Genomic DNA, 27,438 nt, shown 5'->3' with positions numbered 1-27,438 from the left:
TTGATTTAATTTATTTGTTTTTCATATAACTTTACTTGTTCGTGGTGAAGTGGTTTTCCAGATATTTAAAAAAATTGTTTTATTTTTTATCATTTCAACGCCCTGTATCTCATAAACAGTGGCTTTCTGCGTCTATATTTATAGAGCAATGTGATGTTAATTTTAGTTGTTTAGTATTTTCCCGAAGTTTGTCTATTAAAATCTGGGACACTCGAATTCGTTTTAATTTTCCCTATTTCAACGTTTTTTGGATAATATGTCTCATAACTCGTAAAACGAGTTCGACAGAAATAAAAGACTGTTTTTTGATCCGGAATGTTTCAGACCGTTATAAAATGTATTCATATTACCAATTAATTCAGTGGCATAGAAGATTTACTTTAAATAAGGAAACGATATCCTTGTTTCTCCGCCACTGGGTTTTGAATTTGCACTGTTTACGTACAGAACTAGGAGAAATATTTGAAAGAAAAATGTGTACCAAATTTGGAGAAATTATGAAGTGGTTTTTCAGATATTTAAAAAAATTGTTTTATTTTTGATAATTTTAACGCCCTGTATCTCATAATAAACAGTGGCTTTCTACGCCTACGTCCATAGAGCAAAGTGATGTTAATTTTTGTTGTTTAGTAATTTCCCGAAGTTTGTCTATTAAAATCTGGACCACCCTGTATTGTCTTTGTATAAGGGTATTCCAAAAATGTTGTATATATTGTATATTATGTCCTTATAGACAAGGCGAAAACCTCGCATTCGTGGGAGACATTTTCCGACTCGATTTTTTTGCACATTCAGATTCGTGAGATGTTTGTTCCTTAACATGAATCAAGATGATGCCGGCCGGAAATCTGGTACCCATTTGTTTAAACAAACTTTTTTTAAACAAATTGTAAAAATTGGTTTTTTCACTCCGGAAAAAATTTTTTTTAGGTGTTTTGGCACATTATAAACAAAAAAGTTCCTATGCACTAGGCCTCTAAATTGATAGTTTTAAAGTTATAAACAATTTAAGTTGTTAAAAATGCGAAAATGACGATTTTCAACGGCCGATTTCCGGGCTAAAAATTATTATTTTTGATGTTGCCAGGTACCTAAATTAAAGTTTAAACATCCCCCTACAAGATGCTGAAGAGTTTTTGGGACTCTCATTATTTTAAAGCCTTGTTTTTTAATTGTGAATAATGCGCTATGAGCATCTTTACAAACGTACATATGGAAAAGTTCCATTTTTCCTCAATATCAATATTTGGATTTCACAGCTTTTGGTTATCAAAATGAAACAGGTGAATTATTACCTAAAAATATTACCAAAGATCCATTACCCAAAGACTTAGTTAAACAATGTAAATGTACAAAAAACTGTAAGACTAAAGCTTGTTCTTGTATGAAAAGACTATGTGGTTGTTATGTGGTTGTAACATAGAACAGTGTGAGAATTCATATGATTGAATAAATGTGTGATAATAACAAGGACATTTAAATAACGGGTACTATGCATGTCACAGTCTATCTCATATGTTGGGTGAAGCTAGACAAGGGGAAAGCAGAGGGCTTTATTTTCATCCAACTGATGCGCGCGATTACATCTCCAATGTCGTACATTTTGGATGGGTCAAAATAATAGTATATTATTCAACGAGCGTATAATGATGGGTATTATTCACGAGGTGAAGTTTACGGCCACGAGCCGCAGGCGAGTGGCCTAAATCACCGAGTGAATAATACCCATTATACGGGAGTAGAATACTATACTTTATTCACGACTACTAAATATTTTTGTTGAAGTTTTTTTTGAAATGTTTCGAAAAACATGGTATGTTAAGAAACAGATATACAACCCGCACAAATGAAGTCGCTGATGGCTCAGTGTAGATGTTCTTTCCCTTCCAACCGCGGGTCCCGGGTTCGAATCCGGTCTAGGAAAATTCACTTTTTTAATTTTTTTTATATGTACAGCACTGAATTGAAAATATTTAGTGGTTTACACGATAAAATTTTAAAAACGGATTGTTTGTAGCAGAACAATATAATATTATAGCTAAATTAAGGAAGCATCTGACAGTAGTGATTAATGACTCATTAATCACTGCCGTGATTAATGGGTATTATTAAGGTCGAGCAAACAGACGTATAATGGGTACATTATACAATAGTCGTGGATAAAATATTTTATAGTCCTAAGTCAATATATTTCAACAGCTACTCAGTATTTTTATAATAAATATATATAATATTTTTATAACTTCTTGGAATCCCAATAACTGTAACCATTTCTTTCTTGTTGCACCATCCCCAAGCATCCTAAAAACGTTCACATTTCACTTTTAGAATACTGAGGCAAATTTTCAGTGAGACATAAAAATATATTCCCAAAGGAGAACATCAAATGGTTGAATGAATGCAACTTTCAGTCGATTGCATCTTCGGTATTTTTATGTATAAGTGAACCACCACCATATTTTTGCTGTTGTATTTATTCAGTTTTTATTAAAAGGTTTTTGTCGTAGAGGAAAATGAAAATGATGAATGATTAAAATTTGTAATGTTGGGTATAAGGGATAACATTGACCTATAAATATATTAAATATAAATAATGTCTGTAACTTATTTGTGGTGCAGCATTTTCCTTTGATTTTAATGGCCAAACTTGGTTCATATTATTGTTTTCTTACTATTTCAGCAAAATTTTTTAAAAAATACCAAGTCAGTTTTATAAAAATTTACCGTTATTCAAATAAAAGTTACCCACACGCACGACAATGGCCACAGTTGCATATACATTCCAAAGTCACCTTCAAGCACGCTTACCTGTGGAAGGATAGCTGATGTGGATGTTTATAATCCAATTTCTTACAATTTCTGCACTGTCTAACCATATTCACACCTTATAAGTTTATCCAAAATGCATGTATAAACACTAATCACGTTTTACTTACTAAAATCACAACTATTTTCTAACAAGAGACGCCATATTCTGCCAACCACGGCAGAACGAACGAGGAACACGCTACAAATTATTGCGTAGTTGCCAAGTCTTCAAACATGGCAAATATGAAAAATGAAAAATAGTTTAATATGTACAGAATTTAACAATATTGTATGCATAACTTAATAATACTGTCGATAATAATAATTTTCACAATTGTGATGAAAATTGCGATAAAAATATTAAGTACATTTCCAGTATAATTATACAGCTGACAACAATGATACAATTAGACTGTGAATAGACCAGCATTCATCTAGAAATGTAAATAAATAAGTCCCCTTTATTTAAATGTCCTTAGATAATAATAATATACAGTATTAAATTAATGTTCTTTAATAAAAAAATAAATGTATTTGATACTATTGCCCTTTTATTTTTTTCTGCACTCTATTCGTACAATTTTGAATTAATAAAATAAAATAATTATGAATTATGAAATTTAAATAATCAATTTTTACATTATTTTATGAGTAGTAATAGTACTTAGAATGCTAAATTCAAAGAACATAAGCTGAAGCCGCTAGACGAAGTAGCGAATCCGCGTATGAGAGAGGCGCGCGCGCGGTTCGTAGCGCTTTATTAACAATTAAAAAACAAGGCTTTAGAATAATGCGAGTCCCAAAAATTCTTCAGCATCTTGTAGGGGGATGTTTAAACTTTAATTTAGGTACCTGGCAACATCAAAAATAATAATTTCTAACCCGGAAATCGGCCGTTGAAAATCCTCATTTTCGCATTTTTGGCAACTTAAATTGTTTATAACTTTAAAACTATCAATTTTAGAGGCATAGTGCATATGAACTTTTTTGTTTATAATGTGCTAAAAAAACTAAATACATAAGGAATGAGAGGATGCGATGCCAAAACGTTCTGGTAATAATACCGCAGTTTATAAATGTTCAATATAAAAGTCATAAATAAACTTCTTCTGTTTATAACTTCTGATCTAATCAATATTTTTTAACGCTCGAGGGCTAGTTTTGTAGGTCTTTTGAAGACGAAAAAAAAAAGACAATACTGTTTTCTCGTGGAAATGAACGGCAAAAAGTTATAGGTAAACGAAAAACGTGAATTTACGTAAATTTAACAATTTTACATTTTTACCATTAACCAGCCTGTAAACAATCTTCCCCCCATTTTTATGACTGGAAACTAATATTTAGCATCTATAGTGGTAAATTCAGCTTGCCGAAACAAAAAGTCGCGTGCAACTCTTATATTTCCTGGACTATGTGATAACATCTCGATTTATTATTGTTTATTTAAAATGGCATAATTGGCGGTGTTTTGCAAGTAACTTTTGACCGGATTGATATTTTTTGACGCTCGAGACATCGTTTTGTAAATCTTTTAAAGACGAACAAAAAAGTATTCCACCATTTCTCTGTACACCCTGTATAACAGTTAATTTATCTGACGATGCGGTCGTTGTAGCGGCTGAAAACCTATCGCTTTTGCACTCTGCAGCGCCTAAAAGCTAAAGTTAGACCTTTTGCAACGTTTTAATCCCAAATTCCCGACCGTGATTAAACTTCTTCTAGTGCCAATTTTAAATGCATTAGCGAGTCGCGTCTGCATCAGTTAATTTACTGGTATTTTTTGTTCATAAACAAAGTTCAGTCCGATGCACTTTACCTAGAATTAAAAGCTCTCAACGTTTCCGTTTTACGCAACAAATTAGTCTCTGGAACTACTCAGACCTCATGAAGTATTTGCAGCCGGAACTAAATGGGTTTCTCATATTATCTGCAACAAATGCGGATTCCGTGATTATTTGTGAAATTCCGCGAAGAGATCATCAAGGATTTAATTGCGGAGTCATTAAAAATTCGCCTCGATGGTGTCTGGAATCTGGAATTGGCGATATAGAGGCGTTGAAAAAAGGAAAAACTTAAAAGTAGCTGCCCAGTTGAAGCATAGACAAGACTTTAAATAGATATGAATTATGTCTGTTTTTAGAGTAAAATTGTAATATTTCATATTAGGGATTTTTTGAGGAAAAATATATTTACGCCACTGGATTCACTACCCCCCAATACGGGCCAATACCAAATTTTATCAGAAAATTTTAAATGATAGGTAACGATTTTGTGGCCATATCAAAAATTCACTAGTCTTTACTTTTTTTATTAATTTATTGTTGATATCAAGTTGTCCATGAAGCAAAACAAAAACAAAAAAATGAAATTAATTAAACTCTAGTATTATGGTTTTATAATAATTATTAATAATCTTAGTTTTAACAAATTTAAAAATAAAATAATGAAACTGAAACCAACAAAAGTTAAATAATTATATTCCTATCATTTCTATCAATCAACCATTCATTTCTATTCACTTCTCAATTCTTTTACGTACGTTGGTAATTAAAGTACAGTCATTGAAGCTGAAAATCAGCTGTAACCTCCGAATTCTTTGAAACTGCATGGATTTGCATGAAAATTTAGAATAAGGCTCATCTTAGGCTCAAGTTCAAAAGTGACATAAGCCCGATTGACGCTTTTTGTTTTTTAGGGGTAAAAACTACCGCTAAGTGAAAAAAATTGAAAAAATTAAGTTTTAAGCATTTTATTGATAAAAATCTTGTTCAAGCACAAAGATTAAGTAATGTTCCATGTTCTCGAACATGTTTTATGATATATCTGATCTTTTGACCCTTTATTTAACCCTTAAAAACTACTCCTATGCAAAAAATAATGATAAAAAATTACTTTTTAAAGATTTGGAATGATTAAATCGTGCAATTATTTAAAATAAAACTTACATTATAGCTCATAAAAAAATTGTACCTTTTCAACCCTTAAAAACCACCCCTGTATTGATAACAATTCCTTTTTCAACCGTTATAAATCACCCCTGTACTAAATTACGTTTTAAATCTTGGAATGCTATAATTGTGCAATAATTTAAAACAAAAATTCCTTTATATTGTTTATGAAAGAATATTTTACTTTTGCCATTTTCAACTCTTATAAACTACCACTTTACCAATATTAATGTAAAATATTTTTATTATAATCGATTTTTAAATATAATCAATCATTAAAAAAAAACCTATTAAAAAATGTCATTGTTTTTTTTACCATAATTTTGAAGCTATGGTATCCTACAAAAAAGCATTTTAAAGAAAATTTCAAGAGCTGTAAGATCGTTTGCATATAAAACCTTTTAAAACCTTCGTTTTTTAAAGGGAAAAGATCGAAGGGCTCGAGACAGGTCGGTTTTTCACTAAAAGCGGCCATATCTCCTTTATTTTTTATGCTATAGGAATAAAAAAAGCAAAATATTTGTTGAAAAAAAGCTACATTTTTGTTGTCTATCATTTTTTACGTATCTTTCATAGTTTCAGAGTTATTATATAAATAAGGCATTTTTTTTTTGAATAATGAAAAATACGTTTTCAACTTTTAACGTGCATTATTCAAAAAATACGCATTCTAAACCGGTCTAACTTCAGGATCGTATGAAAAACACTAAAACAAAACTAATTGTAAAGGGTGGAAGCGTCAATCGGCGCTATGTCACTAATGTTCATTGATCTTTTGTCTGACTATCTGCCAAATTTCAAGTCGATCAGTTCAGAATTCGGAGGTGAAAAGCTTCAATGACTGTACTATTACTTTTTGTAAATAAAAACAATACAATTTTGTTTTGCTTCATGGACAACTTTATATCAATAATAAATGAATGAAAAAACAAAAGTACAGACTTACGAATTTTGCTACATCGTAATTAAATTTTTTTGATAAAATTTGGTATTGGCCCGTTTTGGGGGCGTAAATATACAGGGTGATTCATAAATGGTGACCAAAAATGAATACTCGTATTCTCTGGTGAATTTTAAGGGGAGTATTTCCTATAAAGTTTTTGTCTAGGACGCTTCGTTAAAAAGATGCAGGGTGTTGAACTTCAAAAGATATTTTTAATTTTTTTTTAATAATTTAAATGCCTCAGAAAAGCCCTCAGATTTTGGATAATGTTTACATAAATACATGTGTCCAATTTAAAATTATTTCACTTACTAGTTTTTAAATTATTTAAAAAAGTTTGACACCCTGTATCTTTTTAACAAAGCGTCCTAGATAAAAATTTTACAGGAAAGACCCCTTAAAATACGAGGTTTTATTTTTGGTCACCATTTGTGAATCACCCGGTATTTTTTCTCAAAAATCCGTAATATGATAAGAATGTTATTCCTAAAAGCGGACGTAGTGTGCCTTGAATTTGGGGGATCACGCTCATTTTCCTTCAACAAAGCACACTTCATCAAGTCCTACATCTTAAAAAAAAATCCGGTTAAAATCGCACGATAAATAAAGATTTTATAGGGTGGCTAATAAACAAATGGGTCAGATCTAATTTTTCAAAAGTATGGACCTAAACAATTCTCGGTTCTTGTTTAAACTTTAATAGCGAATTCCACTTCCCATACAACAATAAAAAGTTCCTTCCTTGTTTTCGATATACAGGGTGTTCAAAATTAATAACATATATTTCAAATTAAAAAAAAAACACTGTTTAAATTTATCCCTTTGCTGAACGTGGTTTGTTTTGTTGCAGGTCGCCGATCTTCTTCACATGACCCACCTCTAACCATCCGTCACGTCACCCCACCCGCGTCCATCATGAAACTCAAATGATCTCTTCACCGTCACGGTATGGCAACGAGGACATCTCAGCAACGCCGTTGACTTCCACGCCCCCAGTGCAATTCGGAAGACGTAGAAATATGGACGCCAGTGATACGTACCCCAGTGGCGCTGGCGTCACCCCGTTCAATGAAACCCGAATACCAGTACGCCATCCTCGAGGTGACCCTCGAGATAGGGACTCTGATATGCGTCATGACGCTCATACGGGCCTTCCCCCTGGCAGTGAACGTGCTGGAAGAGCTGGCGCTGGCAGCTATCGCGCGCGCCACCCTAGCGGGTTAGAGGACTGCTTCGCCGACCGCGGCGAAATCGTTATCTGTGATTGTTTACATTGTGAAAAAGACTGCACCCGTTACTTTAGTCGTATTGTAGTATTCACGTTTAGTTTACTCAGAATTTTTACGTGCCTATATAAAAGTCAATGGTCAATTGTGAGGAGAGACTCCGGTTGCGGCTACGGCCGCCTGCTGCTCGCGGCGCTGCTGTTCGTGTCCCTCGCCAGTGCGCAGGCCGCCGCCAGCGAGTTCGACAAGTGGGTGCAGGAGAAGGACATCGCGGCCGTCTTCAACAAAGTGGCTTACGGCAGCACCACCAAGAGGTCCATCCCGGACAACGCCTACCCGGTCACTACCTTGGCCACGCCGCTGCTCACCACGTACCGTTACTCGGACGGGAACGACGAGTGGCTGAGGGTGGACCTGAAGAATTCGGACTCGAATCGGGAGAGCGGACGGGCCAGCGTCGACTTTGAACAGCCCGACTTCCAAGGCGAGAATACTCGCAGGGATCTAGACGGCGGTTACGGAGCGGACCTGGAGAAAGACCACGTCCTGCCAACTTCAGCGCCGGCCGCCGACATCCTGAAGAATAACAACAACAAGAACTACAACAACCCTAACAGGTACAATAACGACCGATTAAGGCCGGATTTCGCTCCGAACAACCAGGAGCAGGTCACCGAGAACGTGTACAAGACGACCACCACGTACAACATACTCAGAAACGTCAGACCGACAAAGTCTATGTACAGCAAGGAACCACCGAGCTACGTACCCCCTAACAGGGCTTTCTTTACTCCGCCTCTACCTCCCGAGTACCAAAACCCCTTCGCCGACAAGCCTACTCTAAGGGGTACAAACTCCGACAGTTTCGTGAATCGTCGACCTATACCCCCGCCGAGTTTAATGCCGAACAGACAAGACAGGATACCTTTTAGGCCCGACCTGCCCAAAGTCAACGCTGAAAGGGTGCCCGAAAGGCCTAACGCCAACAATAACAACGAACAGTCGCGACCCGCCAACCCCAGCCAAGCCAACCAAGACAAGAACGAGAAGAAGAAGTCGTTGAACACTCCCTCACAAAACGTGCGAGGGGAGTTCTACGGCTTGAACAGGAACGTGAACGAGAGCAACTTCGAGTACGAAAAAAGTTACGTCCCCTCCATCACCAGGATTCTAAGCGGATCGAACGGTAGACACGACGATATACCCGATATACTTCTACGGACGGTGACCGCCACACCTAATGTGCCACGTTACGAGCCTAAGATACCCAAAACTAGGGTCCCGGCGGCGGAGCCCAGTTCCAAGGTTCAAGACCCGGAAGTAAAAGACCCGGAACCGCCGAAGGTGGAGGAGCCGAAGAACGAAGAAGTCGTCGTTTCCAAAAAAGAGGTGGTCCAAGATTCCAGACCTCCAGACCGCTCCGAGAGCGTCACAATTAAAAAGGAGATTCCCGTACCGGAAAAGAAGAACCACCCGGAGGACGTGACGACGCAGATGTCGGACATGGTCAACATGCCCAACGTCAAAGAGAAGGAGAACAACGTGACCAAAGCCAACTCCGACGAGATTTGGGTGATTTGTTGGAATGTGCACGTGTACCTAGTAGTCTTCGGCTACATCCTCCTAGCCATCTTCTCCATCTACAAACTCATTCGATACGAGAACGACCCCCACATGTTCTCCAAGAGTTACTTCCTCACCATCCACCTCATGTTGACCGTCATCTGCGTCCTTCGCATCTTCTATCTCATGTACGACCCCTACAACGTCTACAACTCGTTCTCCGTCTTCCTCTACGATTTCCTCCATAGCTTTCCCTTGAGCCTCCTCGCTACGACTTTCGCCGTACTGATACTGTTCTTGCTGAAAAGGACTTTGACGCACCTGGAGGTCAAGACTCGTCCGGTTTTTCTGGTGGTGTTCGCTTTGCTGCATATCGTCCTGTGCTTGTGCCTGAGCATCGTCGAGGCTTTTGGACACTTGGAAAAAGCTAGTTTAACTATATGTAAACCGGTGTTCGTGTTGCTGGCTTGGGCGTTGGGCTTTAGCTACCTGTACCTCTACAGAATCATCAAGAACGTACTGGCGAAGAAGAGTCAGAACCTGTCGGAAATGTGCACCCAAAATATATCCTACGCTAGTCATATAACCATCGCCGTGGCTTTACTCTTTGTGCTGCTTGGGTTGGTGCAGTTGTACGCTTTGTTCTTCATTAAAGTTGATCGATTTAACACCGAGATAAAACACCACTGGATACTGTGGAGTTTCGAATTGTCCGTTAGGTTCATAGAGATTTCCATCATAACGCTCTTGGCGATAGTGGTGAGTTTGAAGATGTCCCAGAGGGAGAAGCAATCCGCAGGTGGTTTTCCTTTGTTCCCCTGCACCACTAGCGATTCCAGCACCGATAATATCTATCCCAACAACTGCAATACCAACCCCAACGCGTTGAATTACAGTAGGCAGGAAATGATCATGGATAACATTCCTACGGAGACGGTAGAGAGGCCTAACCTTCTGAAGAACGCCTTCCAAAACGATTCTTTCGACAAAAAATCGACCTTGGAGCGCTACCAGAGCGACGGGGAGCGCGGTAGCAACTTCGACAGGTTCGAGAGGCCTAAGTGGGGTTCGGACAGGTTCGACTCGCGTCAGAACATCGACGGGGCGAGTCTGAATAATTTCATCCAGCCCAACTCCGGTAATTTCGAACGCGGGGTTCACAACTCGGCTCACAACTCGGCTCACAACTCCATGAGGAACGAGAGATCGTCGGCGAGGAAGGGCTTCGACTCCGCCAAGTACTACAGCAAGCCGAAGTACGACGTCGAGTACAACAACGACGATTACCAACACGACATGTTCGCTAACCCCACGGAGAGGAACATCTACAGCGAGCCCGTGGACAACCCCAACGCCCAACACCAATACGAGCGCACCAGACACGAGTTCGAGCGGTCAGACTTCGACAGGCGTTCGAGGAACAGTTCCAACACCTCCGGTCGCAGGTCCACCGGCCGCGCGAGGAAGAACCACCCCCGGCCCCACCTGGGGGTGCAGACGCTGCCGAACCACGACCGCCACCAGATTCCCGACTCCATGCTGGTGGACGAGCAGGGCTTCGTGCGGTTCCGGCACATGCAGGAGGAGCTGGAGAAGCCCAAGAAGGTCAAACGCCAGACCAGCGACCAGAACCACTATAGCGACGCGTAACTCTACGTTAGGGCTAGAAAAAAACGCACAGACGGCGAGGTATTTTTATAAAAGTGAGTACAGGATGGATTGGGGAGCGGGTGGGGCAGTTTCCTAGCTGGATTTGCGGTGTCGAGCGGGGTCAAATCTGGACGGTGAACTGGACATAGATATTTATTTATTTTTTATACGCAGGCCTGTACTTAAAAGTTTTAGCTAGTTCCATCGATTATTTACAAAAAAAGAGGATATATCTGTTTTCTGTGTGTTCTTTTCTTGCCGCCCGTTGGGTGAGTGATGGATGACGCGACAAATTAGATATTTTGGCCTAAATTTCGAGGAGCCTTTCGTAGCGTAAGCCAAGCCAAAATTGAGATTGTAAACCTAACCATGACGTTTTATATACTGAGAACAAAAAAGACATTATAGGCATTTATCGATGTTTTGTTTTAATAAGTGATAAATATGAAATACTCTTGCATTTTTCAATGTTGAATATTGAAATATTAAAAGATTAACACTAATTGTTAGAGATAGTGTATCGTAAATATATTATGAAAGAATATACTTTAATTAAACAGGTAGTAAAACGTGTATATTGCAAATTTTGTATATATTAATATTAAGTGACAACTATACTTTTAATTTTTTTATATTTTATACATTATTTGTACGATACAGGGTGTTCGTGTTATAAAACCTGGCAGCTGCAGCTAGAGCTCTTAACTGTTACATTAGAGTGAAAGAAATCGGAGATTGTTCCCTCTTCAAAGCGATCCTCTGTGCCCTGTATGGAAATTTTATTTATAGAAAAAAAATGACTGAATTTTCATATTTATTAATTTCGGCTGAATGAACAAGATAAATTAATTGACCGTCCTAAAATTTAACAGAGAGTCGCGGAAAATTAGTATTCCGTGAAAACTGATGTTCCGCGATTGCGACCTTTTCAGGGTTCGTCGGCTTCACAGTCAAAAATTCCATTCTGTTACGTAAAGTGTGAAATTGGAGCGTTTCCGTAGCGCCGAATTTTTGATCGTGGGACGACTAGATGTTTTTTGTATATATGTACGAATATATTTGCCAACATTTAAACCACTTGCCATTTTTTGTATTACTGGGTTTATAAGATAGTGGACTTTATTTTTGTATATTTTTTACAGTATTATTAATGATTTTACAGTATTTATTATATTAACGTATAAGTACGTTTTCTTTTTTTTTTTCATTTTAATTTACAACGAATTTTATCTTTTTAAATTAATTTATTGTGACGAAGAAGCGATGATGTTTTTAAGAAGATATACAGGGTGTTTCGCACTCTACGCGATCGTACAACACGATCGAAAAACTGATATATGTGATAGTAAAGCAAAGCACGCTTTGCGTAGATTCGGAAGACCCTGTATATCGACTGAATCTGTGGAGGATTGTAATCTGTTTATTGCCCCGAGACTTTTTTGTTTTTGACGTACATTCCTTTGTTTTTGCCGTATGTTATGCCACTAGTTATTTGTTCCTACGCAACGTACTTATCAATTAGCTTTTCAAAGTCTTTTTTTTTGCCAGTATTTTCTCTGAAAGCTCTATTTGTGTAGTATAGAAGAAATGACGTTTCTTTTTTGGATGTCTCACAAGAAAATGTTTTTAATATATGAGAGGATATGGCGATTTTTAAAAACGTTCTTAATTGTATATAGGCAGTTTCAATTTTTTAAAAGTCGCGATATCGACCGAAAATTAAAATTGTATTATATAATTGTAAAATATAAACAAATGATATGTACCTACAATCTTTTTTTTTGTTGCTTTGCAAAATTCCCACCTCCCAAAATCCACCCAGTATCTTGCAAAACTGCGTTTTGTAATAAATTTACTGTTAATTGTATTAGAAGTTAAAAAAATAATAGTATTCATTGGACCATACAAACCATTAATTACCACGATTAAACGCAAGAAACTAGTTACTGCAATTCCTATTACTTTGTGGTTATGCTCTTGAACAGGCCTGAAATTATTGTACAAAAGGTAAGTAGGTAAATAATCCTGATAAATGCTGCTTTAGCAGTAGACGATTTGAGGTGGATGTGAGAGAGGGCAAGCAAATTTTTTTCTGGAGTATAAAGGCGGAAATACACATGCCTCTTGCTTGCATAATAGCATGCAAGTAGCTTGTAAGAGATAGCTCCTGGTATGTGTATTTATTAAAAAGCATGCCTGTAGAAGGCGCGCAAGTAAATTGCACATCATTTGCTTTTTTGGCATGCAATGTGAGGCGGGGGGTTTCGGGGGCGTTCAAGCGGCATATCGGAACATGTCTACTAGTTGCTGACACTCCAGTAGCTATCACCACTATAAGCGATTTTGTTTTCTACTTTGGATGACTGTATGGGTATCTTTTTCTGAATGTTGTTTCCAGTTTTCAATAACAGTTCATTAAATTTTCTCTTCTTTTCTTCTCTTCTGCTAATCCAGTCTTTCACCCAAATATCTCGTTTCTTTCTTCTGATCCTCTATTGCTTAATATTTTTAACTACCAATTGAGATGCAAGTAATAGGATAATATTGTTTAATTCATTTCGCACATTTTCCATAGCTAACCTATTATTTTCCGTCTTGAAAACTCTCTGATCACTGAAACACTGGCACGTGTATTACCACTTGCTGCCTACTGACATGCCAATAAGCCATATACTAACGAGACATTCCATTTTACTTGCAAATGTATCAGCAGTGTGTCATCCGCCGGCATATGCCATTTCTTAGCATACAAGTTACTTACCTATTTTACTGGTATGTGTGTTTCCGCCTTTACTCACATAAGATCTGGGCGAGGTCCGGAACATTTTCAACATTGCAAAAATGTTTTATTTTATCAGAGTTTTTTACTTATATCTTGAAACCTTATGCACTTTGGAAGAATATTGAAGAGGAAAAAAGTTTTAAAATTGAATTTTGCATAATATACTGTAGGTTAAAAATGTCTAAATTTATTACCAATGTTGCAAAATAACAATAATTGATGGAAAAAAGGCATAATCAAGTTTTTTGTATAATTTTTTAAAAATATTTTAATTGCTCCGAGGGTATTCTAATGTTGGTAAAAAAAACTTTAAGTGTAATAAAATAACACACCGAATTTCATTAAAATTGGTTAGATAGTTTCCGCAAAATAATTTTTCGAAAAAAAATTTGAAAAAAATTTTCGAATTTTCAAAATGTTGCACCAGTCTCAAATAAAGCATCTAGAGATACTTGAAATTTTTTTCACATAGAAAAGACCGCTCAACCTTTCAAATGGTTTTTGAAAAATTGAAATCGGTTGATCGACCACAATAAATTTTTAAAGTGAACTCTTTTTTTTATTTTTAAACAATTAGATTACATTTATCAATTTGCAATTTTTTTTTTCAAATTTTGTAATTTTAAAGTACCAGAAAAGATGCTTCTTTTTAAAAAAATAAGTTAAATTCCGTTTATGGTTCTCGAGATATAAGCGGTCAAAGTTTATCGGCATTTACCGTTAATTTGTAAACAATTTTGCAATCTTTGATCCAGTGGCTTCGTTTTTCCGAGTTCTAAGCTGGAAAAAAATTTCATATCCATAAGTTATCCGCAACATAGATAAATCATCGGGTAAGCTGTTGCTCGCACGCGCGAAAAGTGACTCAAAGCACGAAAAGTGGGGGAGGGGGCTTTCGCTCCGAGACTGAATTCGGAGGTTCAAAATGCGAAGGTACGAGAAAATTGCATTATTTCTGCTTTTAATGGACCAATTTCGATCTCGAACCAGATCCGCCCTGGTCTAATATGGCACCACACATCATATCTCATCGATATGCAATTAACGGAAAGCCTAGACGCAGACGTCAGCTACGAGATGCAGAGTTGTTTCTGTACAAATACGTAAGACGTGAAACATGTAGTTTCCACATTTAACAGATGACAAGTTAATTTAAGTGTAGCCACAATAAAATGAATAATATGAAGATGTTTAAGCTGCAATAGCACTAGAAATGTAATTATTTGAAAAACGAAGGAGTTGTTGCATCTTCATACCCATATATGCCTTTGAATACGTTAGGAGTCTCGTTAGTGACGTCACCCCGTGCTTTCAGACACCATTCACCCGAAGTGAGTGGATTATCTACAGCTAAGTCTTCACTATTAAGATGAAACAGTCTAGATTGGTTTCATTGAGACTGTCGAATCTCCTATACTTTAGTTCTTTATTATAAATAAAGTAATTTGCAGTAAAAATTCAGATGTTTCACCTGTCTACTTGACTTTTTTATTAAAATTATAATTATATTCAATATCCTGGATATTTATTTATGAACACCTCATAAATTATGGATCATTATGAAGAGAATTTCCGTTTTCTTCTAATAAGGCAATAATTCAATATGGCGTCCGTAACAAAAACAAAAGTCAACTACCGCTCACCGCACATTTCAAGAGATATGTTAGTACTGACAGCAAAAATCGATACCTAGCATCATTCAATATCAGACCACAGATTTTTGTCTTAATATTTTGAAAAACAAGTGTAATACGAATAAAAAAAAATAGCATAAAAACTGTTTCCTTCGAATATCTCCAGAACCATTTGGAATATTCTAAATTTAAAAACGAATCCGTGATTGGCAAATTCTGCACATTTTGCTCATCTAACCATTTCTGTATCTCTTAAAGTAAGAAAGGTACCTGATACTGGACAATTAAAAAGTTGTAACCCTGTAACAATAATTCTATAGCACATCAATTGCACAGCACTTTTAATAAAACTGCCTATCTTCATTGATTATTATAAGACAAAGTTGTTAGTATTTACCAAATTGTAAACTTAGGGGTATTCTGAACAAAGTTATTCCTCTTGGTCCAGTAGAGCAAATTTTAGTCTGAAAACAAAAATAAACGTAGAAAATATTAGTAAAATTCGCATACGTTAGTTAATATCCAATGAACAGTATTTAACATCAGAAAGATTACCGTTCATCGGATAAGGTTACTTGAATTTAATACTTTCGACTTTTGGAAAATTAATTCGTATGATTTATTAAAACAATTAGTTGATATAAAAAAAAGTAAACTGAAAAACGTTATAATATTCGTTGAACTAAACTAATACATTGCTGCCCATAAGATAAATAGAACCATTTATTAACCACAATTTCTCACTGTCGGTCAAGAGTACGAAGGTCATGATAATAATTAAGCTATTAAGTCTGTCTACTTAAAGAAATTTACATTTGTAATTACTAGACATTTTCTCCGTAAAAAAATATAAGACCGTCTGGATATATTTTTTAAAGCAGAAAGCGCTTCGCTGTCTCGAGGTAAGTAACGTGAAATAAAAAGAAAACGCAATTATCAAATCAGACTGGCGACTAGCAACTTAATTTCTATTCTTTACTCGATATTTTTTTTCATTCCATATTCTCAGTCCCGAAAAACGAATACCATAGTATTCCAGTGTCAAAATCGAAAGCAGTGACTCATTTTCAACAGGTGTAATTGTAGATGTTTCTTAAAATTGTTAAATAATCTCAACAAAAAAATTAAAGGGGCAGGAAAATTTCCAAATATTTGATTGGCTGTAACTTCATGAGTAATAGTCGTATCAAGAAACAAAAAGAAGCATCTTGAAGCATGAAGATTCTAGTTTTGAAATCTTGAGATTAAAAAAAAAATCACATTTTTCAACTTGTTTTATAAATATCGAAAAAATTTTTTTTCGATATTCGAAATATTTAATGTAAAATTATAAAAAGAGCACGCGAACAAATTATAAAAATTTTTGAAAAATTTGATTTTTTTTTTAAAATTGATTTTTTTCAGTTTTGAATTTTTTTTCGATATTTTCAACTCCTCTAATTTTTTTCCTAAGTATATAACAACAGACACGTCGAATTTGGTAAAAACTTAAATTATCCTGACTAATACATTCACCTATCCAACAAGCAACTGGACAAAAGGTCCCTGTGAAAAGTCTACTCATAGCGTGTCCGTAAAACAACTAAAGCTTCTAAAAGTACAAGCATCACAAGTCTTGAACACCTGTCCACATTATAGGAGAAAATAACAACACGTCTTTCCACTTGTACGCCTATGACACGCACGGACATGCTTCAACTGGAACCTGAGACGCTCAAGAAGTCAAACCATACAACCCCTTTCCTTCCGCACACGATACGCATCTGTAATAGAACGTTCCAGCTGAACATATCGGAACAATATGCGAAATGAAACGCACATTACAGCCCCATTCGTTTATTCATAACTCTTCTGTCTAGTATTTGGATGCTGAAGCATACACATAGCTTATTTTAAAAACGTCCCAAATGCTTGTTCGCTAAAAACTGAATCCAACCCTTGTCAATTTCAAAATCGACCACAAAAATCGATTTCGTGTTAACTCTGACATCTCTAGCGTTAGTCTCGCATCTGTTCTCGGGTGAAAAACTTTCGAAGCGGATCGACGCCGTCGAAGGCGGTTTTGCGAAACTTTGTAACTATTTGAGGAGCGCCTATCCGAGTATGATTAACATCAAACGGTTGGTCATACGGGGAGAGAGAAAGGGTGGATTCGGCGTAAAGTTGACTGCCAAGTTCGACTCGATGAAACTATGTACATGTGGTGAAAATATGTGTAAATTTAGATGCGTAAGTATGTCATGTCATGGTGGTTTGGACCTGAGTTACAACGAAGGGGATGACGTCTGTTTTGTTGAATTTGAATCACTCTAGTAGGAGAGCTCAATACTGCATTTATGACAGAACAATGTACGTTTTTTCTTGTACAATTATATTTAATACACTACTGGCAAAAATTTAAGGAACAAGAAATTTTCATAAATTTTTTAGTGATTTTCGAAAAGTTGTATCTCAGTGAAAAATGATTGTATCGAGATAAAAAAGAAAGCTTTTTGAAGCTTTAAGTCTCTAGTTTCAAGGTCTTTAGATAAAAAAAAAATTATGCTGCGGTTATCGAGCAATCAAACGAATTTCCTCGGGAAAAAAAATTCCAAAAGCTCAATCAATAGAAAGATCCCTTATTTATTCAGCTTCAATTTGATTTTTGAAAACTCTTCGTGCGTCTATTTTTGCCGAGATATCGATGGTTGAATAAAAAATAACACTTGTCATTTGTCTCTGCAAAAAATTATTTCACAGTAAATCCAAGGTCAGTTTTGAAAACTAGAATTAGAGTTTATGAGAAATTTGGCAAACTACGATAGACTCGATTTACGAGAAAAAAAGGTAAGATTTCAATACTAAGACATACAAGGCATTTTTCAATTTTAGCTGTTTAAAAAAATATACAGAGAGATAAGTACTCTATATTTTTTTATTTGTAAAAATATTTGATTTTTGCAAGTAGGTTTTTTTTTGTAACTATGTTTCTTAACATAGTTAAAAGTACCATGGATGTTGTCGAATGTTTCAGTTAATGGGAAAAAAACGCACAGCAAGCTATCGTAAAACAGAATTAGAAGAAAATAAATTTTGATGTTTATTAAAAAAATATTTTACATAATATACAGTAGGGTGGCCCAAAAAAAACGAATATTTTTTGTTTCGTGTCTCTTGTGAAAATATGTTAGTTTATCATGTTTTAAGAGCCCCCTCAATCAAAAAAAATTTTTTTAGAAGTCGCTCAAGATTTTTAAAAATTTCCAAAATCGTCAAAAATTGATTTTTTTCAATTTATTTTTCTCGTAATTTTATCATTTTCTAGGTTGAAAAAAATCTCGATTCTGAATTTTTTAACTTTCAAAGTAGTGTACCTAAAATGTTTTCGAGCGACCTCTAAAAATAAATATCAACTAATAATTTTTTTTATTGAATTTGAGGAACAAAAGAATAGAAATAAATCACGAAACACTTAACAAATTTCTCGAGGCAAAATTTACTACCGCACTGTGAGTATCAAATGCTTATAATTTTTAAATTTTTTAAAATTTAAGTGTCGTGATTTATTTCTATTCATCAAATTCGATAAAAAAAATTATGAGTTCGTTGATATTTATTGAGTTGAGTTGTTTTATTCCTAATGCGCATTCTCGGGAAGAATAGCCTCAATCCCAGGTGAGCTCTTGTTGATATGTTATCGCTGTTATCATTAGCGAATTTTCTCTTGTTTTGTTTAATCTTGGCATTTTCTAGTTCTACTAAGTATTGTTATTATTTTTCTTGTACTGTGTCAGTGTGTTTATCGAGTGTTTTTTCTGCTAGTGGTTCATTATAGACGTAGGTACTCTTAACCATAATCGAACTTTCCTTGAATGATATCCTGTTGCGAGGCTACTTGGCTTACATGAAATTATCTTTAATGCGCATGCTCAGTAACGCTAACATAATTTTAATTTATTAATTACTATAAAAGTCAATATTGTTCTATAAATTTAAGTCTATAAATTCTATAATTCTTTTAGTTTGTCATTTGGGATTTGAAACTTCTTAAATATTACTAGTATCGCGATATTTAAGGTCATGACAAAGAAGCCATCTTTTTGTCTTAAGTACATAAAGTCGAAAACTCGAACTAGTAAAAAAATTGAGAAATTCTTTACGACAATGTGCCCTAAGGGGTTGCCTATTATTTGGAGTATGTGACGTCGCTACTAAAAGGTCCTTTGAACAAAAAAATACTTGATCTTTAAATGTTGTAGGTCCGTAGACCTGCAAATCAGAACACTATATTTATTACACACGCAGGAAATTGCCTTTGACCTATTTTCGTTTTTCAGACTTGCAGCAATAACAATATTTTCCCTGCGCCTGTGCAATTTTCCCTTGCAAAACAGTATAATTCGAAACAATACCGTGCTAGCGCGGGCAATTTTCTGTAATTATTTAAATAAAAGAAACTTACGTGACTTCTTGCTGTGTGAATTATGGCATCGAGCTCGCGGGTTACCTCATAACGCGGTAATTGTTTTAATCCTATTCATCTCGTCGATTTTTTTTTCGGAGAGCGTTTATTATTAAAGGCGTAAATTCTGCCTAGGTGTACACTTGCAAGGATACACTTCATAAAAAAGGTGTTCTCGGTAGAACACCAACCCAGGTATTTTCTGCGATAATTAAACCATTATATTTCGCGTTCCGCGAAACGAGAAAGAGTAGGAAGGCCATAAATTACGTTTATCTACTTTTAACTTTTATGGTCTATCGGCACAGTTTCTAAGGGATTTTGAAATATGCAATAAATAACACACTGCAAAACTTAAATCCTTTTGCTTTATATCATCCCCGCAGTGTATTAAAATCAAATAGTTTTGTTGATTCTACGATGTGAAGTGTAGCTCTTGTTTTCAGGAACTGAGTTTTTTGTGCTCGCGAATAATAGTATATTGTTATATTAGGATTAAAATTTACTTTTTTTAAAAGTAAACTGTGAATGTTGAAAAGTGGTCTTAATAGTAATCAGATTTCTTTAATTCTGTATGGGTTGCTATAATATGTATTAAATATTTTTGTAATTTACATATTATAAGTTTGGTTCCTATATGCGAAACACAATAGTCAACTGAATTTGCAATTGTATGGATAATGTTGAGACTAAATTGGACTTACAAGTAACCCTGCACCTTCCTTTTGTGACTCCGTGTAGAAATACAGGACGAATTAGTTAGTTTCACTTAATCTATTCTTATAGCTTGCAAAATCCGTCTAAAAACCAGCTATTTGATCTATTATTATTTTCCTCATAACATTCTAACAATTTATTTGAGTATCTTGGAATTCCTACGTCTTTTCGAATGTATTTCGCGCGTTATTAGAAATATCGATTTTTCCCTTACCATGGGCTAAACCGTTGATACCAGATGGTCCACACAGGGCCCTGACGGTCTAAGTCAACTTGTTCAAAAACAGTACTAAATTTCATGAGGCCTTCTCCGAAAGACGGTTTTGCAAATTTATTGCTCCCGGTGACAAAAGGCACCAGTCTTTCGATGACTTTATAACGACGCTAAACCTACTTGAAAACCCTTAACTTTTCAATAATTAGTGATGACCGAAATATTTTACTGTCTGAGTTGGCCCATCCGTTCCCAGAATTAACAAATAAACTACCACGCGTACCGGCTTCTGTTACAAAGGTGACAATCAATGTTATTTATTTCAGTATTTAGTGACGTAACAGTGTATATTTGTGTTGATATGGTTAGAGCCTACTTTCTGTCAGGAGAAAACGATGTTATTGCAAGAAGACGATATCAGGTGGATTATCCCGGAAGACAAGTACCAAATAAGGTTGGTTTAATATTAAAGAGATTATGTGAGACGGAAACGATCCTTAACTTCAATACACCCTGTACAATAATCCTCGATCGAGGCGCGCAAATCCTACCCACCTAAAAATCTCGTCCCCTTTCCGAGATTTAAAATTTCGAGTCGTTCCTTTCGGCAAACGATACAGTAAAAATTCAAATTAAGCCATTTCCGGTTAGCCGGTAACCGGAAGTAACGACCGCATTATGCCTATCCTGCCACTTTCGATGGCGCGTTATTGGGGACGCATGATATATGCCTCTCCCGCGACGATTCCCGGGGCCGGAAGCAAATCCAGTATAAGGATGATTAGTTTCGGCAGAAACTCCATTTAAATTTAGACTCTGTCCTGTGACGAACACACGTCAAACGCCAGAGGTGGTAATGGTTATTTAGAGAGGACTGCTGCGAGTTTTTAATCGAACTTAACCGATTTTTCTCCAGGGCATAAAATATACAGGGTGAACCCTAAATTCAGTGTCCTAAAATGATGGAATATTTGTTTTCCAGTTGAAATTTAAAAAAGTCGCTAAAATAGGTCAATTAGTAAATAGAAATTGTAATTTTTCTGCAATATTTTCTATTTTTTTGAGCCATGTTTGACAGACCTATAACATTTACCGAAATTTTTTTTAATAGGACGCTTTATATTTTATAGTATAAAGCGATATATGGTTATACTTTTTTGTCATAGTCAAAATTTGGAGGAATTAAATGAAAACAATATTTATTACTACTTGTTTGATTGTGCACGAAGCACCTTCTGATATTATCTCCTTTTGCCTGCCCTGGCAGACAGGATTATTACGGGGCACTGATTGATTTTGTTAATGAAACCCTTGGCTTGATTTTTCACTTATTTAATGACTTATAATAAGTTCTGACAAGGTGTCTTAACACTACTCTAACCTAAACTCATCTATCTATATGTGTGTAGGGCTTGTGTGCCCACACCCTCGCTTTCGTCCCACACCTCAAAACAATGAAGAGGGGGGGTTGGCCGGAACCTTATGGCGCATGGCGAAACACTACTTTTTATTTTATTTTATTAGTATCACAATAAATTCCAAGTAATTTGGCACTAGCTTTCTGTACTGGTTTATCAAAAGTAAATAATAAATTCTGTGTCTTGGTATTGTTTAATTTTAATAGATTTGATCAAAACCAATTTTTAGCAGTCAGTACACAGTCATTACTCAATTTTGGACATGGGCTGACCAGAGTCGTATCATCAGCAAACAAAATACATGAATTTTCACCAATGGAAAAAAGCAAATCGTTAATATAAACGAGAAACAAAATTGGACCTAAAACAGAGCCTTGAGGGACTCCGTTATTTATGGGGAGTAGACCTGACTCATGATCATTCATGCTAACATATTGTTGTCTGTGGTAGAAGTATGATGATAGCAAACGATACCAAGGAGTTCCACAATGTTTGCAACGTATTAACGAGTCAAAATTTACGAGAGAAGGTATTTTTAATAGACATAGTACTCTTTTGTGGTCATCTGAAAATCCTCATGTTATCCAGGAAAGAAACATTCAAAACAAATTTAGCGTAAATGTTTTTTGTCTAATTAAAGATAACCAAATTTCTTACCATATCTACGAAGAAAATTTAAATGCCGACAGATATCTCAATATTTTGCAAACGGTTGTGGCAGATTTCCTAGACGATATACCTTTAGACTAACTAAGGAAGTGTTGGTATCAATTAGACGGGGCTCCACCTCACTGTCACAATCAAATCGATCAACAGCAGTCTGAAGTGTTTGAAGATAGATGGATGAGACGCCTAGGACCGTGGAATTGGTCAGTGAGGTTCCCCGACCTCACTCCATTAGATTTTTATGTTTGGGGAGTAATAAAGCAAAAATTTTATTCTACACCCGTTGGTTCAAAAGAGGATTTGATGGCTCGAATACGAAGAGCGTTCCATGAATTGCTTGCAGCTGAAATAGCAAAAGCGGTGGCTGATGGTGTTATCTCCAGAATCCACAAGTGCTTAGCTGTTAATTGAACACTTATGACTTTTTTAAGTCATTTTTTTATCTTAGTGCATTATTATTATCAACATATATAATTGAAATTGTGTATTACTATGTATGAAGTTAATTTTTTAGAATTCTTCTTAACTTTATTTTGCTCATTGGTGGAAAATTGGGATATGATAATTAAAAACTGTAAATGTTCTGCTTAGAATTCCATTGCAACGTCTATGAATAAATAATAATAAATAACGTAACGGGGTTTTTCAAGGGGTTACTCAAAACGGGTAAGGGCTAGAAAAAAAAGTGTAGTATAAAAGTTGTAAAGCATATAATTCTACATAAAAATGGCCTCTTGACTTTTTCTTGTATTAATAAAATTAACAGAGTTAGGGAGGCTAGAAGTGAAGGGAAGATTTCAGAAATTTAAAAAAATCATAACAAGCAGAAAAACGAATGAATTTTGTAATTTTTTTTCGATCTACTCCAAAAAATGTAACCTTTCTTTTCAAAGAAATAGATATATTTTTTAATTTTTAATAAGATAGTTATAACAATTTCTAATTTGTTGTACATCCACCTAAACAGATTTTAACGAAAACCCCAAAACAGGTCAATTTAATTTTGTCAATTTGTTTACATAAAACATATTTTTAATTCTTTTTGAGTAAATATGATTTTTTTATAAATAAAAAATTTAGTTTTTCTGAAATAAAAAATAAGGGTAGCAACCCCCAAACTCGGAATCACTTGCGAAATATTTGTTTCTTATCATAAGTAATTTCCATTTTGTTTCATTTCAAAATATTGATTAGAACCCCAGAAATTTTGAAAAAACTGTTTTGGGGAGCGAACTTTGAGGGTGTATTTCACCCCGTACATATGTTTTTCCGCAGATAAAAAAAATACATGTCTCTTTACATTTTTTAGAGTAGATTGAAAAAAAAATTACAAAATTCATTCGTTTTTCTGCTTGTTATGATTTTTTTAAATTTCTGAAATCTTCCCTTAACTTCTAGCCTCCCTAACTCTGTTAATTTTAATAGTACAAGAAAAAGTCAAGATGCCATTTTTATGTAGAATTGTACGCTTTACAACTTTTATAAGAAACTTTTTTTCTAGCCCTTGCCCCTTTTTAGTTATCTTGAAAAACCCCTTTGTTTTATATTTTTTCACCTTTGGCCGGGGGTTGAACAAAAAAATTACCGTCACTTATTGTTATAATATACCTCAAACTAACTCATCAAAAATTCAGGAAAGTTGACCAAAATTTCGATTTAAAGGCTTATTTAATTGGACTAACATGCACAAATCAAAACATGATTAAATGTCTGCAATCGCCATTAGTTTTATTAAAAAAGGAAACCTGTCACTATTCCAATTGACGCATTTCATTTTCCTAATTGGACGCGTTTAACCATTGTTACGTAGCCAGCGTCAGTTTCAGCGGTTTCAGTCGTGCTTTACATTTACGGTCATCTCGTATTTCTCGGTATTACCACATTTAAGGCATAGAATAAATTACTACATCCATAATTCTTACGATTTCGAGGACATACGAAAGCTTTACATAATTGGATAAATAAATATTTTCGAACGATCGCCCTGAGAACATGATGTATAACTTAACAAATATCATAAACGCGCGCGCGATTGCAATCTTCGAACGAAGCCGTTGAAGTAAATATTAATAAATATTCAATAAGGTCTTAACGCTGTTTCCTTTCATTCGGTACTCTTACCTTAGCGAAAATAGAGCAGTGGCGGATCGTCGTATAAAGCAACTGAGGCCGTGCCACACTGTAAAAGAGCCCGTTTTTCACAATTCGCAGAGAACTAACGAATATAGATACAAATATGTTTTTGGTCTCAAATTACTCGTCGTAAAAAATTAAGATGAGCATAGCTTTCAGTTAAGGATAAGGCAGGTACTTTAAAGTAAATAAAAAAGAACTTCCTTACAACAAAACGAATTAAGACTAAATTTAACGTAATTTAATAGATACTTATTATATTATCAAATACCTACATAGGTAGCTAATAACACAGCCCCCCCCCCCCAAAAAAAGTATCGGATCTGGTATTCAGACCCATGTATTTCCATGTATTTTTTTTTCGCTGAATCCGAATCTGCCTTCAGATTTGGCCCAACGGGTCTGAGTTTTCGGGAAAATTCAAAAAACAGGTTTTAATTCACAAAAAATGTCATTTACGATCGACGAAAGTTATAAAAAATCAAATTATTCGACCAGCTCACTAGACGTATGATTTTTCACTCGTTTAGTTGCAATTTATCATCACAGAGTCAGACAAGCTGGTCGTTTTCTTTTGTTTAGAAAGTAGAGTATTCTACAAGTTTTATTGCATTCTTAATCTTCTAGGCTGTTATCTCATCTTCCAGCACAAAAAGCAGACGGATAGATGGGTGGGTTTTATAGGTGGTACAGGTGGATGATAGAAAGATGTATGATTTCATAAATTGGTGGGTGGATAAAAAGATGGAACCAGAACTCTGCAACACGAATTATGCCATGAAAATGGCGTTTTTAAGCATTTTGATCTATTTTCTGTTTTTGAATGAAATTGGACCAGTTTGTCTGATGATAAATTGGAATTAAACGAGTGAAAAATCATACGTCTAGTGAGCTGGTAGAATAATTTGACTTTTTATAACTTTCGTCTATCGTAAATGACGTTTTTTGTGAATTTTGACCTGTTTTTTGAATTTTTCCGAAAACTCAGACCCGTTGGGCCAAATCTGAAGACAGATTCGGATTCAGCGGAAAAAAATACATAAAAATACAAGGGTCTGAATACTAGATCCGATACTTTTTTTTTGTGGGACTGTGTAATGAATATATCTCACAATATTATTTTATCTCATGAAACACCTTTTTAAGACGTAATAACGTAAACTACTGCTCTAAACAAATTAAAACCACTAGTCAAAGAATTTCTGAATTAAGAAACGAAGAAAAATTTAAAAATATTTTTAATTATGCCAGAAATATTACTATAGTAGGATCGTATACGATGCAAAGTAGAGCAAAAAATTGTCGGCCTTTTATCAAAGGAAAATCGTGTCATCATTTTTAGGAGGCGTAAGATAAATCATTTCAAATTTAAAATGAAATTCAATGTAAAATCTGAAATACCGCTGCATACGCACTGTGTTCTGGTAGTAGTTGTAGTCGCCCAGGAGCATCGAGTGTACGAACTGGTCGGTTATACGTCAAATACTAACCTGGCGAGCTTTGCTGTCAATTAGAGAGCGCTTCCAAAAAACAAGTAAACAACAGTGGCGCGTACAGAGGTAAAATGTAGTACATATGTGGAATTTAGGAAACAAATTGGATTTATAATAAATTACATTTAAAATAAATAGTTTATGAGAATAAAGGAATTTTTGTAGCAACAAGGGTGCCAGACCTGAACTGATCCCCTCGTCCCTTCATAATGTATAAAGAAATTATTCAATTTGTAAAACCCTCAAAGGCGTACTTCATTGGTTCCCTTGACAGGCAATGATTTATTACTTTGCATCGAATATGATCGTACTATAGACTACCAAGTAAATGGGGCAAAAGTTGCGACGAATTAGAAATATTTTCGAAATATATTTCCCCTTAATTAAGTGCCTACTCGTTTTGGGAATTTACACGATTTAAATTTTTCTGCTTTAATAAATTCCTCAAAATTTCCCGAATATGCATACAAATTTCCCGAAAAATCGTTTGAATGTTTATTACAAATGTATCCAAACGTTTTTGAAATAGATAGGTCGAAAAACAAACTTAATATTTTGTACAGAAACGAACAATTTCGTAATTTAAAAGTTCAAAAAACGATAGAAATATTGTACAAGAAATTTGAAATGGTATTTTCGGAAACATACAAATTGCTTTGCCCAGTTTTAACAATTCCTGCAACAAGTGTTTTGGTAGAAAGAAACTTTTTGTGTCTTAGGCGCATTAAAATTTAGAAATACGATTACTCAAGAATACTCAAGAGCGCTTAAACAACTTATGAGTGATAATGATAGAAAAAGA

General features: G+C 35.2%; 1 protein-coding gene across 1 annotated transcript in view; it reads left to right on the top strand.

Moving 5' to 3' along the window:
* Positions 1-12,884, top strand: part of LOC108911668 — an 86,656-nt gene extending 73,772 nt beyond the window's left edge. The window contains exon 2 of the mRNA XM_018716657.2: positions 7,550-12,884. Within this exon, the coding sequence (XP_018572173.1) occupies positions 7,626-11,138 (3,513 nt within the window). The 5' untranslated portion in view covers positions 7,550-7,625 and the 3' untranslated portion in view covers positions 11,139-12,884. The remainder of the gene's footprint in view (positions 1-7,549) is intronic.
* Positions 12,885-27,438: the final 14,554 nt, after the last annotated feature.

The sequence above is a fragment of the Anoplophora glabripennis genome, unplaced genomic scaffold (assembly GCF_000390285.2).
Source record: "Anoplophora glabripennis isolate ALB-LARVAE unplaced genomic scaffold, Agla_2.0 scaffold537, whole genome shotgun sequence".
NCBI classification, from domain to species: Eukaryota; Metazoa; Arthropoda; class Insecta; order Coleoptera; family Cerambycidae; genus Anoplophora; species Anoplophora glabripennis.
This window is presented reverse-complemented; position numbering and strand designations above follow the sequence as displayed.